This window comes from Phyllostomus discolor, chromosome 2 (genome assembly GCF_004126475.2).
Source record: "Phyllostomus discolor isolate MPI-MPIP mPhyDis1 chromosome 2, mPhyDis1.pri.v3, whole genome shotgun sequence".
In the NCBI taxonomy this organism is placed as follows: domain Eukaryota; kingdom Metazoa; phylum Chordata; class Mammalia; order Chiroptera; family Phyllostomidae; genus Phyllostomus; species Phyllostomus discolor.
The window spans coordinates 212,535,060-212,548,845 of record NC_040904.2 but is presented as its reverse complement, the minus strand read 5'-3'; the positions used below and the strand labels follow the sequence as shown (position 1 = coordinate 212,548,845).

General features: G+C 47.4%; 1 protein-coding gene across 1 annotated transcript; it reads left to right on the top strand.

Annotated features, from left to right (window-relative positions):
• The first annotated feature begins 3,840 nt into the window (after positions 1-3,840).
• Positions 3,841-12,190, top strand: SNU13 (small nuclear ribonucleoprotein 13). The gene is made up of 3 exons (XM_028532693.2): positions 3,841-3,962; positions 9,978-10,098; positions 10,956-12,190. The coding sequence occupies exons 1-3, from the start codon at positions 3,960-3,962 to the stop codon at positions 11,216-11,218; spliced, it is 387 nt and encodes a 128-aa protein (XP_028388494.1). The 5' UTR covers positions 3,841-3,959; the 3' UTR covers positions 11,219-12,190.
• The last annotated feature ends 1,596 nt before the right edge of the window (positions 12,191-13,786 follow it).

Here is a 13,786-nt window from a genome sequence, read left to right as displayed (position 1 = left end):
CCTGACCCGCCTGGGTTCCCCAGGATTGATCATGTCTGTACAGGGGCCATAGAAGAGGAGCTTCATAACTAGCGACTGAAACAACCAGGGTGCCGAGGGAAGGAGGTGCGTGGGGCCCCTCACCTTGATGACCTTCTTCATGCTGGGGTGGGTCCTGGTGACCTGGTGCCAATAGTGCCGGACCTGCCAGATCAGAAAGAGGCAGAGGACAAGCAGGTTGCCACAGCACCGAGGGCTTCTGCAGCTGTGATCCTTGGAGAACAGGCCTGACACCGGCTCCCACTCAGGGCCCTGGAATGGCCCCACCACGATACAGGCACCCAGCAGTGACAGCAACATGAAAAAGCTTGACCTAAGGATCAGGCAGATGGTATTAGGCAGTTGGAGGGCAGGACTGATACGGCTGGTCCCCCAGCCAGTTTGGGGTGGGGTAACCCTGCCTCCTAGCACCTGTCACTGAGGCCACCTCACAAAGGAGCCTGATCCTCCAGCCTCAGCTCCAGCTGCTGAACCTGGCCAGGGCTGGCTAAAGTGCCCGTGCTCAGAGCAGGTGAGGGCAATGCTGGGGGACTGGCCAAAAGCAATTAAGAAGAAGAAGGATTTGTTTTAAACAATCTGCCCTCTGGAGTGAAGAGACTAAATTCCCCCTTGGATGATGGGTGATGTAACCTGTGGTCTACTTATTTCCTTCTTCCTATTAGATACTTTTATCCATTTGTCCATGTCTATCCAATATCAAACACTTAGTGGACACCATACTGAACATGAGTATTCTTTTTGACCACTCAGAATTGCTTTTCCCATCTCAGGGTTAGTGTTGGCGGGAGGACAAATGCTACCCTGAATAAGTGTTACTGTCTTTCAACCAAAGATTATATTCAAAATACTGAATAACAGAGCAGGCAGGGATGCCAGCTCGTCGGAATGGGCCAAGGCTTAACTCCTTAGTAACTGTGTGGTAAGTGGCCCCTGGGCTCCTGGGAGAAGGGCATCACCTATTTACCAACTATTTGGGAAGTATTTCTCTATTTTAAGAACCCAATATGCTACACAATGTACCTTGGCTGAATGTCACCCCAGCTTATACCTGATACTCTCTCACAGACCCAGGGTAGGCAAAGAATGAGGAGTGACCTTAGTCTGGCCAAATGGGCTTTCTCTGCCAGGGCTCTAAGTATCAAGGACAAAGATTCAAAGTAGGAATAGGAAGCTGACGATAAAACGAAAAGCAGATCATGGCAGCTGGGAACCGGCCCAGCTCTATCAGTTAGGCCTTGATGTTGCTAGGAGCTGGCCTGACAATTGTAGTTGGGCCCTGGTGTTCTGCTAAACATAAACAGTTTCATAAAACACCAATATCAGATGAAGCCACTCTAACTGTGAAAATGAAGACAAAAATAAGAACAGTCTTTAAGCATGCCTGAACACAGACAAAAACACGAATGTTGTTGAAAGTGTAAAAATAACCAAACATCCCCTTATCCTGACTGATATGAGTGACTGCTACTTCTTTACCAATTCCAGCTTTAGATTCACTGCATCTCTTCCACCTTGTAGATAAGATTTGTTATGATGTCCAACCATAGAATTACTTACACTTCCTGACAGCCTCTAATCTAGAGCAAACACCACTTCCTCGAACCCTCCCTAAAATCGCCTAACATAAGCCCAAACCCTGCATTAAATATTTTCCAACACCCTCTCATTGAGAAGTCCCACAGTTCCTTATGGTGTGCATTCTCCCTTTTTGCAACCGGTAATAACATTGCAGGCATGTTCTTGGTGGTCTTTGGCTGGAGGACATTGACAGTGAAGTGAGACTGCAGGTTCTGCTGTCACTGCCAGCTCCCCTTGAACCTCTGGGCTGCACTACGGAAACTTTTCCCGAATTCCTTTTTGGTTGCGTGTTTCCAAAGGTCCCTAAGTGCAACAGGGACTCCCTTTGGGCCTGGCTTTGGGCCAGAAGATAGGTATGGACTGTGTCCAAGGCAGCTACAAAGCCTGCTCTCACAGCACTCTGTGTGGCTGGACAGGTGGACACTGAATAAAGATGAGGTCAACCAGTGCTGCAAAGGGCAAGTGCAAGGGGCATGTGAGTCCATTAACAAGGGCAATCACCTTGCCTGGGTCATCAGGGAGGCATCACTGAAGAGGTGATGAATAGGAGTTAGCCCAGCAGAACAGTGGAGCACATCACTCCCAACAGAAGGCGAGGAAAGGGGTTGGAGAGATTGGGGTGTGCTTAGGGTACAGAAAGGAGCTGGGTGGGGCTGTACCATGGAGGTGAGGCGGGGGCTCCTGAAGAGGGAGCTAATGAGCCATGGCAAGGATTTAGGTTTTTAAGCACAGGAGTGCGGTAAAAGGCAAATTCCTACAAGAGGTTGATCCTGATCATACGTCAATGTTTATTACTAGCAAGGGAAACAGCAAGATACAAACAGGTGGGCTAGTTCTGAAAGACTATGGAAATTAAGTAATTATATAGGTGGGAAATGCAATTAATTAGGTAAAGTGTACTGTCTCATTACTCTTGGTCATAAAAACATCAAGTCCCTCTCAGCCATTACTGAAGAGATGTGATGGCCCACGATGCCAGGTATGATGGCCCACGATGCCAGGTATGCCAAATGGCAATCAGAAATTGTTATAAAAGACAATAAAAAGCAAGTGATAAGGACACATCTATTTGTGTCCTAAACTGGAATAATAAGGTTTCATTCCCCCAACAGTGGTGAGTGATAAGTCCAGTTAATATAGCAGCAAGAAAGAGGATCTACGAGAGGTGAGAAGCAAAGTCAAAAATCACAGGTTCTGCTTTTAAATAGGAAGCATCAATAGACATTTCTTAATTTGAAGGCAAACTTTGTTTTTTGATAGTCATGAATGATTTGCATGAGGTGAAGTTCAATGGGGATATTTTTGATGTAGTAAATGCAAAGTCCTGGAGCCCGTTCAGACCTATGCGGTTGCCCAGTGCCATGACTCACCTCAGGCAGAGCAGCCGGATTTCATGGAAATAACCCAGGCCCATAGCCCAAAGCACCAGGTTCAGTTCTGGCTCTGCCACCTCTTCACTCTGTGATGTGGGGTAAGCAGCTTCCCCTCTCTGGGCCTCAGTATCTTTAAAATGAAGGGACCGGGCTGCATAATTCCGAAGCGTCTTTCCAGTTTTCTACCTCTAGGTTTCCAAAGGAATTAAGTGAAAAGAGGCTTTAATGGTCCAGTTTTGGCCAGATTCAAACAGGTCCCAAAATATGCCTGGTATTATGTTGGAGAGAGATGAAAAAGGGCTGTAAGATTCAGACAGAACCTCTTGAAAGTGGGGAGGCATGAGTCTAGCCTTAAATACTGGGGAGTTGGCGAAACATACAACAGTATGCTGGCCAGGAGAAAATGGATGTCCTACGAGATCTCCAAACTCAACCAGACAGGAACTCAACTTCCATCCCCAACCCTGCTCTTTCCTGAATTCCCTACTCAATTGATTCCATTTCTGGTAGACTCCACTCCCCATCAGAGATTTTAACAACGATCTCTGAATATGAACGGAAACGTTTAGGACTACCTATCGTTATCTCCATACCTTTCCCTCACCAGTAACGGGTCAAAAAGATGATTTTGAATACAAGAATGTGCTGAAACATAAGCTGACAATGGAATAATGACACCACTGAAACTCTTGGTATTTTTTTTTTAATGTTCAACTCGTTTCTGCCGATAATGTATAGCAGAATGAAGATAAACACAGCAAAATGAGGCCCCCCGCTCAGCACTGAGACCATTCGCCGCGCCCCCTTCCGGTAGCGAGGCCCGCCCACTCTCAGTGACTTCACTTCCGCTTCCTGCCGCGAGCGCGGCCATTTCTACTTCGTCCGTGCGACTTTCCGGCAGTGCGGAGCGCTGCTCCTCTGACGTCGTGGGTGCTTCTTAAGGGGAAGCGAGACCGCGGAAGCGCAGCTATGGTGAGTGCATGTGCCTGGCCCAAGGGCCGGGAAGCGGGAGACTCGGAGTTCGGTTCACTCACTAGCCTGAAAGGGCTTAAAATCTGCTCCGTCTGACCGCTGGGCTGAGACTCAAAGTTCCGGCAGCTGCGTAGCCTCGGCCTCCCAGCCGGGCGTCTGAGCTCCGGCAGCCGCTCGGTTCCCACGGCCCCGCTGGAGGTTACAGCTTCGGAAGTCTTAGGGTCCCAATTATTGTGACCGGGGTAGGGGTGCAGCATCTGGGCCTGCAGCCGAAGGCCTCTGGTTAGGCGAGGCGGGCATGGTCCGACCTGGGAGAAAGAGCCAACCCACGTGGATGAGGATAGAAAGTTGGACGAGAACACTTGACTCAATTTTTTTTAAATTTAGGGGATGGGGATCTCTAGAGAATGGTGTGGAACCCTGAATTCGGGCCAGTCTCTCCTACCCCGCTTCCCTTTGCTGATGTTTGGGAGAGGGAGATCTCCATGGATCTGCGCCTAGTGCTCGCCGCTAGTTACACGAGCTGGGGACCTAAAGGAGCCTTTGATATTGGAGGATGTGGGGAACATGGAGGATTCTCGAGCCTCGTGGAGCATGGAGTAAAGCAAAGGCTCCTCCTGGGAGGTAGCAGTCTCAGAAATCAGAGACCCTGGTATCACCATGTGAGGTTCCTCCGAACTGTTGGTGGTCTCCAACCTTTAATCAAACTGTGTAGCCTGGTAGCTAGTTTAGGTTGGCATTTGTTGAGGAAAGAGTATGCAAAGTACTTCCACTTACGTAATGAGGTCTAATCCTTCCCATAGAGCTTGGATCCAGGTGGGTATCATCCCCCTTCACCTTCCCAACCCCTTCCCACCTGCTTCATTTTGAAAGTAGCACTCGGCTGAGCCTAGAACTTGAAGTTTCTAAACCAGTGCTTGTCTTAACACAGTTCGGTGAAGTTTTGGAATTGATGGTCTCAGGTTGAACACAAGAGAAATTTCCCACCCTGGCTGGCGTAGTTCAGTGGATTGAGCGCGGACTGGGAACCAAAGTGACCCAGGTTCGATTCCCAGCCAGGGTACATTCCTGGGTTGCAGGCCATAACCCCCAGCAACCGCACATTGATGTTTCTCTCTCTCTCTCTCCCCGCCATCTCCCCCTCTCCCCCTCCCTCCCTTCCCTCTCTAAAAATAAATAAATAAAATCTTAAAAAAAAGAGAGAAACTTCCCTCAACTTGTAAAGCGGGAAATGCACTGCACGAGCATGTTGTGCGCATTGAATTAAATGAGATATTGCACGATGAACACCTAGTCCTAATAATACTTGGTGCGGAACGAGTGGTCACAGTATTTGTTCAATCAAAACCTTGCAGTTTGGGGCTGTCTGGTATAAGGAGACCAAACTGCTGGAGCTACAGGCTAAAGTTAGCCAGTGGTATGATTTTCTTCACTCCTTTAGTTAACCCTTGAAAAAGTTGAGAGGTGGATAAATACAGTGAGGAATTCAGTTGCTATTTATAAGATAAATAGTTTGGTTATAAAGTTGAGCCGACCTTCTGTTGTGGTGGTAGTCTGATATTAAAACAATAAAATGATTCCTCTTTGATGGTGGTTTGGTCTCCTGAAGTCCTCTCCTTTTTGGCTTTCGATGTTTATTCAGACTTGAGAATACTTACTTCCGGAGATGGGTTGTCGGAAGCCACAATGGAAATAATGGAAATATCTGCCATTTCTAGGAAGTAACTTTGAGGAGTGATTGGCATTCCAGTGTTGGGTCCTTGACTGTTGAGGAGGAGGAGGAGGAGGATTTTTGGTGAGAATTAGATTTTGATAGTTTAAGGACAAATGTGCTTTCTCAGGTAGCTGCCAAAAGGATAAAGATACATAACTTCAGACTCATAGAGGGGAAAATAATGAAGAAAAAATAATGAACACAAAGGAAGAAAGGAAAAATAAACAATATGTGGGACCAATATAAGGCACAAAAAGATTTGAACTCAATGTTTACCTAATTTACCCAATCAGTACTTAGGTAAATATAAAAAGGGACTAAATGCTCCAGTTGAGACAGTTTGAAGTAAAAAGAATGAAAAAGATACGCCAATTTAAAAAGTATAGTGCAGCCTGTGTAAACCTCAGAAAGAAATGATCTGTAAAGATAGTGGCCCCAAAATACGGGACAAATATGAAAATGACATAATTACAAAAAGAAATAGATATGCAATCATACAGCATTTAAGTATATCATCGTTAGATTATGAAGCCAAAACATCGTATGGGAACGGAGGATTTGAACAGCACTGTGAGGAAACCTGATCTAGGGGTCATAGTGAGTGTAGTAAATACTGTACCTGATGCGTATAGAAGACACTTCTCAAGCAAGGAATCCAGGTCATAGTGCAAGTTCAACAAATTTTAAAAGGCTGTTAATAATACAGACTGCGTTCTCCCAACCAAATGCAAATAAATTAGGAATCAGTAACAAAGTGTTTGGAAAGATATAAATAACTCTGGGAAAATAAAGAAAGTGTGATGGAAATTTGAAAAGAACTGAACAATAATGAAAATACCAGATACCAGGGCATATAGAATACAGCTAAAGTATTATTTGGAACCTAAAATGCTTATGTTGGGGGAAAAGAACTAAAAAGGTAAGAAAAGAACAAAAGGGCAAAATAAACCCAAAGGAAGCAGAAATTACTGAAATAGAAAACAGATGCTAATGTTACAAGATGGACAAAATCAGAAGACGATTCTTTGAAGCCCCTTTAGTGAAATTGATGAGAAAATAAGCATAAAGGCAAACATACATAAGGAGTAACAGTGCGGAGGAGACATAACCTGCAGGCGTTAGAAAGAAAGGGTAGTGAGCACAATTTGATACCTATAAACAATTTTATTTTTTGTTTTATTTGCTTTTTAATTTAATCTTTATTGTATTTATTTTACATTACCTTTTAGTCCCATTATACCAAAACATAGAGTTTTAGACTAAACAAGTGACTGAAAAAATATAATTATCAAAACCAATTCAAGTAGAAATTTTTAAAAACTTGAAGAGTAAACTGAGCTAAAATTTTTTAACCTGGAGAAAACTCTACCAGGGCTGTCTAGCCCACGGGCTACATGTGGCTCAGAATGGCTATGAATGCGGCTCAACACAAAATTGTAAATTTACTTAAAACATTATGAGATTTTTTGGTAATTGCGTGTCGCAGTGTATTTAATGTGTGGCTCATGACAAGTCTTCTTCCAGTGTGGCCCAGAGATGCCAAAAAACCCTGCATGTCTAGACCTAGTTCATTGTATAGCTTTATTGAGATAATTTACATACCACACAGTTAATTTGTTTAACATATATAACTCAGTGGTTTTCATATATTTATAGAGTTGTACAACCACCACTGTATTGAATTTTAGAGGATCTTGATTATCCCAAAGAAACTTGAATGTCCATTAGCCAATGGATAGAAAGTGAAATCTTATTTAAGTTGGTTTTATCTCAAGAATGCAAAATTGGTTTAACATTAGGAAAACTAAAAATTAAAGAAGAAAAGTTTTATTTACCTGAGTCAGTACAAAAAAAAAATCTGACACATTTCACCAATTAATTTATAAAAGGAAAAATTCTTAGCACACTAGGAAATACAGTGAATTTTTTTAGCTTGAATTATCTAGGAATAAGTCTAAAAGATATCAAGGGTTTTGGAGAAATAATAAAGCCTTATCTGAAAGCATGAAAGCATTAGTATATATATTATAATGATTTGGCAGGTTCTTCATCCTAAAGGTGGTTTACCAGAATTAGTGTTACATCAAATCTACGAATCAGACGGATTGCCCCAGCAGGCTGTTTTGTGGGCCTCGAAAAGCTAATTCTGAAATGTGTGGAGAAGAGCAGACAGATAATAAGGCGGCTTTCTTACCTGCTTCTCCAGGGAACTCCTCTGGCCCTCACCTAATTCCCCATCACCCAGGCAGGGATCGTGACAGATGCACCCGGTGCCATGTGTTAAGGACCGGGTGTCTTGGTGAAATCTGCCCTTGATGTCACTTCCCCTGGCATCATTCCTGTGTTACTTCCTGCGTCTCCAGGGGTGGGTCATTTTGGTGTCATTTCAGTCTCAAGAGACCACCAAGGCAGAAGCAATTGTGAGAGTCCCCACCTGGCCATCACCTGCGGGCCAGCTGCCTGTCTGGTGGTGGTGCTACATGCCGCTTGTGAGGTCCGGTCCCAAGCCCAGGGTCGGGCCACACTGCCGCTGGCAGACCACAGGGTGCTTGCGATGGTGGCGTGGAGCTGCATTTGGGTTATGTAGGTAATAAAAATACATTTGTAAAAAGAATCACAGGGAAAACAAACGAGAGCTTAATGAAAGTGGTTAGACTGGAAACTCGGAAGGAATAGTGAGGGTGGATCCCATCCAGTTTGTTCCCTGCGTGGGTTATTTTGAAGCAGACTCCAATGACATAACATTTTACCCATCGGTATTAAGGTATATATATATATCTATAAAATAAAGACTTAACAACCGCAATGCCACTGTAACACTCCAACATTTAATAATTCCTTAATATTAAATACCTAGTATTAGAATCAACGTCTTGATCAGATTTCTTTATTTTTTTCCCTAAGACTACTTGATCATAGATGTGTTGTTCTTCGAGAAGGGACAGTAAGCACCTGTTATCTTTTGTCGTTTCGGTACCTGTTAATCCCTGTCTGGGTCCGTTAACTAATGCCTGGATGGGTTGATTAATATAGGTTATAAGGTGGCGATGCTTAACTGTGTTATTCTTTAGTAGGTGGAGATAATGGGACGGGGAAACATCTCATCTGCTCCTTGGTGACACGGCGGTGCGGTCTGTGCAGGAGAGGCAGGGGGTGCGGTCCTGGTCGCCAGGTCTGAGCACTGTTGGCTCACCAGCATGGCTCTGACTTTGGAAACATCAGATGTTTTATGTATTTGAGAAATAAAATTTAGCCCTGGCTGGCGTAGCTCGGTGGATTGAGCGCGGGCTGGGAACCAGTGTGCCAGGGTACATTCCTGGGTTGCAGGCCATAATCCCCAGCAACCGCACATTGATGTTTCTCTCCCTCCCTCCCTCCCTCTTTCTCCCTCCCTCCCTCTTTCTTCCCCTCCCTCCCTCCCTCCCTCCTCCCTCTCTCCCTCTCTCTCTCTCTCTCTCTCTCTCTCTCTCTCTCTCCCTCCCTCCCTCCCTTCCCTCTCTAAAAATAAATATAAATAAATAAAATATTAGGAAAAAAAAAGAAATAAAATTTAAAAGAATGCTTTTTAAAAAACAGACTGAATACAAAGGAATCTTAGTTGTATATCAAATTGATAACCACATGGAAAATTTTTAACTTAAATAACTTTTAAATATAATACTCAGACCTGGTGGTTTTAGGCAGATATATTCTAATAACAGAAAGCAATTTTAAGCTTGATGAGCTTGTTGGTTGAGGCAATATTGTTACAGCGATTCTGAAGTCATATTGTAGGGTTGAATAAATGAGAAAATACTTTGATGTTTCTATTAGAAACAAGGGTTCTTACTGAGGGCAAAGAGGAATCCAAACATGGAATGGAGAGAGGAAACTTTGTGCTGCACTTCTATAAATTATACCTTAACTTTGACTCGGTAAACTTGGGGTGGAGTATGGAAGTCCGAATTTGAAAGCTGCCCCCACGTGGCTCACGGATGCTGAGCCTTGGGAGCCCATTTTTAATCCACGCGCTGTGGCTTTACTCGGCGTCAGGCTAAAGAGAGGCAAGTTAAAAGGTGTACATTATTGTATCTATTATTTATGCATTATTAGATTGTGTAATTACTAACCTTTTTTTTTTTTTAATCCTAATTCAGTTTCTCTAAGTTGGGAGCGTGCGGGCCAGTGGCATTTGTTAAGCGTGTGTTTGGGGATGAGGGAGCCAGGAAGCTGACCGTTGTGCCTCGGTTGTTGATTGCGCTGACACTTGTCTGGGACAAGCTCCGGTTCCGTTTCGCTGATACCTTGTCCCCCACCCACAGACCGAGGCTGATGTGAACCCGAAGGCCTACCCTCTCGCAGACGCCCACCTCACCAAAAAGCTCTTGGACCTCGTGCAGCAGTCATGTAACTACAAGCAGCTTCGGAAAGGAGCCAACGAGGGTAAGGGGGCCGGACGTTCAGGGCGGGTGTCGACGGCACCGGTCCCTGTCCGGGGCCGGCCTGGATGTGCGGTGTGGAGGGAGGGCCGGGTGCTCCTGACTGGGACCGGTGAGAGGGCGCGGGAGCAGCGCTTTGGCATCAGATGTTAACGGTTAATGAACTGAGAATTTTTTTAGATCCACCAGCTGTTAACCTTTTGTCTGTCACAGGCACCTTCTAAGGAAAGGGAGAGCCAGAATTTGAACTTGGGCAGTGTTGCTCTGGGGCCCGTGCGCTTGGCAAGGGCCCCCCAGTAACGCCGAGTGCGGCCCGTGGGCCAGCAGCGGGCTGCAGGGATAAGCGGTCAGGAACCAGCACTTGAATGGCGCTGTGTGGTGCCGCGGTCCTCGGGGAGGGGCATGGGGGGCGCGCTTGTGTCGGCCCAGGCCGGCCGGACGGCCAAGCCCTCGCGGAGCTGCGTCTGAAGAGCTGCGGCACGCGGCTTCGTGCCCCGGGCTGTGTGCGGCCGTCCGGTGGGCCAGGCGGGAGGTGGCGGTGGCGTGGGCGGGCGGTGCCGAGGAGAGGAGAGAAGGGGTCCGGCTGACACAGGGTGTGCTCTGGCGGAGCTGGGGGCGGGGACGGGGTTTCAGAAAGGCATTGCGGGCGGCCGGCTGGTGACCGGGTCCCTTATCGCCTTCCAAGGCCGCCGCAGGACACCGGGACAGAGCACGGCTCGTGCCTGGGGGACTTGCCCGGCTTTCTTCCACCTGGATTTCTTTTCCTCAGAAATTGACATGATGTCATTATGTCCTTATGTCATTACAACTTCCCTGCCCAAACCCACCTCACCTCTTGGCCTCGTGTCCTCCTGTCCACAGCCACCAAAACCCTCAACAGAGGCATCTCCGAGTTCATCGTGATGGCCGCCGACGCAGAGCCCCTGGAGATCATCCTGCACCTCCCGCTGCTGTGCGAAGACAAGAACGTGCCCTACGTGTTCGTGCGCTCCAAGCAGGCGCTGGGGCGGGCCTGTGGGGTCTCCAGGCCCGTCATCGCGTGTTCCGTCACCATCAAAGAGGGCTCGCAGCTGAAGCAGCAGATCCAGTCCATCCAGCAGTCTATTGAAAGGCTCTTGGTCTAAACGGGTGGCATCCGCCACGCTCTGCCACGGCGCCTCCCTCTAGGTTGTGTATTATATTGTCTGTGTTAACGTGTAGTATTTTCCAGCCACCTTACATTGTTATATTGTTCTGGTAAATCTAGTGTTTGCATTTTTTATTACTTTTTCTGTCTTGCAGGTTGTCACCCACCCCTGCCCTAAATCTCCCCTTCCACCTTCTCTCTGCCACCTTTCTCCTCTTGTGGAAAGTGAACTAAGGCCCCCTGCAGGTGGGAGCAGAGCGGGGACGCCATTCAGAGGCAGGGACGAGCCAGGATGGAGATCTGGTCCCAGCTCTCGGGCACGGACCCCTTTCTGTGTGCGGGCGTGGTGAAGTAAACACCACCCGCGTGGCTTCCCTCATGCCGGCGTGCGGAGTCATTCCGTGTGCATCTGAATGGTCTAGGGGGCTCCTGTGCTCTCCAGGGATCGTGTGTCATTCGGGGAGGAAGCATGTGTTCTGTGAGGTTTCCAGTTGTGCGCCCACACGGCGTCTGCTCATGAACCCCGGCTGTTCGCCTTTGGTGATGTGATGTTACGCCGGTCTGCCCCCGCCCCCAGCTGTGCCCCTGAGGGTGGCGGGGCAGCAGCACACCAGAGAGGTGTGTGCTGCTAAAATCCAGGCGTGGCCTGTGCTAGGTAGATGGGCCGTTGACCCAGGTCTTAAAGGAGCCCAGAATGACAAGAGAAAACAGGATCAACTGGTCCTGGAATGAAGGATTCTGGGCAAGACTCGGAGACCTGGAAGCTACGACAGAGATAACGGAAGGAATCCAAGGAAGCGTCCTCTCTGGCGAATGGAGAGTTCTTCAGTGGACGCTTGGCACCTGCTGTGAGAGCCCTTACCCCGTTTCCTGCCATGATGTGGGTCAGATGTATGTGTCTTTATCACATTAGAAGGACAGTGCTAATGTATCATTCTTACGAGAGTCCCAGTAAAGAGATATATTCATATTCCAATGTGAAGAAAGAGTGTGATCCTTGGCAGGGATCCAGCTACTACTTGCAAGGAGAGCTGTTCATTATAAGAATGGTGTGAGCTTCCCGACTTCCCACAAAGAAGCTGTGCAAAAGCCGTCACTCCCCGATGGTTTCTGGCAGTTCCAAATGCCTTGTGCAGACTTCCCGGTCAAGGTGTTGCTATCACCCCAGAGCAGATTTCTCGCCCTGGGCACTCTGACATTCTGGGCTGGACAGTCCCTGTGGCATAGGGGCTGCCTGTGTGTTGTGGAAGGCAGAGTGGCATCCCTGGCCTTGACCCACTAGATGTCGTGGCAGCCCTGAGCCCTCCCTCCAGACATTGATACGTGTTCCCTGGGGGCACAGTCGCCCCGAGTTAAGAATCACTGTTGCAGAACTAGGGCTTCTAGTAGCCCCTGGAACATACCAGTGGGGGTGGGGGGGGAGTAGTATCGGTGACTGAAGCCACTGCCACCTCATTTGCCTCGTCTACATTTCGTGTCACAGAGGAAGTGTGCCGTGAGAGCCTCCTACCTCAGCTTGAGACGTTAGCTTACAAAGAACAGATAACTGGGTCCTGAATGGCCAGGTTAATGAGGCTGCATTGTGATTGGTTTCCCCTCCGCCAGCTCGGCCGTGAACCCACTCCAGCAAAAAGCAACCTGGGAGACCTGGGGACCACCCAGGCCTGCTAAGGCGTGCCTGCAGGGCGGTCCTCCCCCCAGCTCACCCCACTGTTTATATGCTGCCCCGTAGTCCCACCCCCATAGTTTCATGTTCGTGGATGGAGTTGGGGATAGTTCTTGTACTTTGATTGTATTTGTCCTTATAGTCATACCTAAACAATAAATAATTTGGGGACCAAGAGAAATCAGTCCAACCTCCACCTAAACTAAAACTAGAGTTAGGGCTCTGCCCACTAGAGCCCTAAGAAGTGGGGTGGGGCAGGGGCTCCCGGGATCTTCATTCCTGGGGCCCAGTCTACTCTGGAGTGTTGGCCCAGTGCCCACAGCTGCACTGCGAGCCTTCGGAGCGCAGGGTGTCAGTTTGCAACCACCTTACAAAAGCCCTGCGGCTCCAGTGCCCCTACTGCCTGTCCTGTGCCTTCTGCCCCACCATGTTCTGTCTTCGCTCAGTGTTTCATATTTAGTTTCTGGAACACTCCATAGTGACAGGAACTTCTGGGTTTGTTTGTTTTTTTTAGATTTTATTTATTTACTTCTAGAGAGGGAAGTGAGGGAGATAGAGAGCAACATCCATGTGCGGTTGCTGGGGGTTATGGCCTCCAACCCAGGCATGTGCTCTGGCTGAGAATCAAACCTGCGACACTTTGGTTCGAAGCCCGCGCTCAATCCACTGAGCTACGCTAGCCAGGGCTAGGAACTTCTGTTTTAGAGTAAGTTTCCTGAAACCATTCTTTCAAGAGGACCTACGATTGAGGAATACTTTTACGTTTATGATGATGACCTTGTGAAAGATTATTCATTTGTTGTTAAGTACTAAACAATGCATTTCCATTATCTTAAATCCCCAATTGACGTTTTAAGGGAGGGAGGGAGCTTTTGTTCAAGCCATTTAATATGCCTGGGT

Excerpts from the sequence above, each read along its gene's own strand:
- SNU13 (XM_028532693.2), top strand. Across the intron at positions 10,099-10,955 it reads TCGGAAAGGAGCCAACGAGG|CCACCAAAACCCTCAACAGA; the intron begins GTAAGGGGGCCG and ends TCCTGTCCACAG.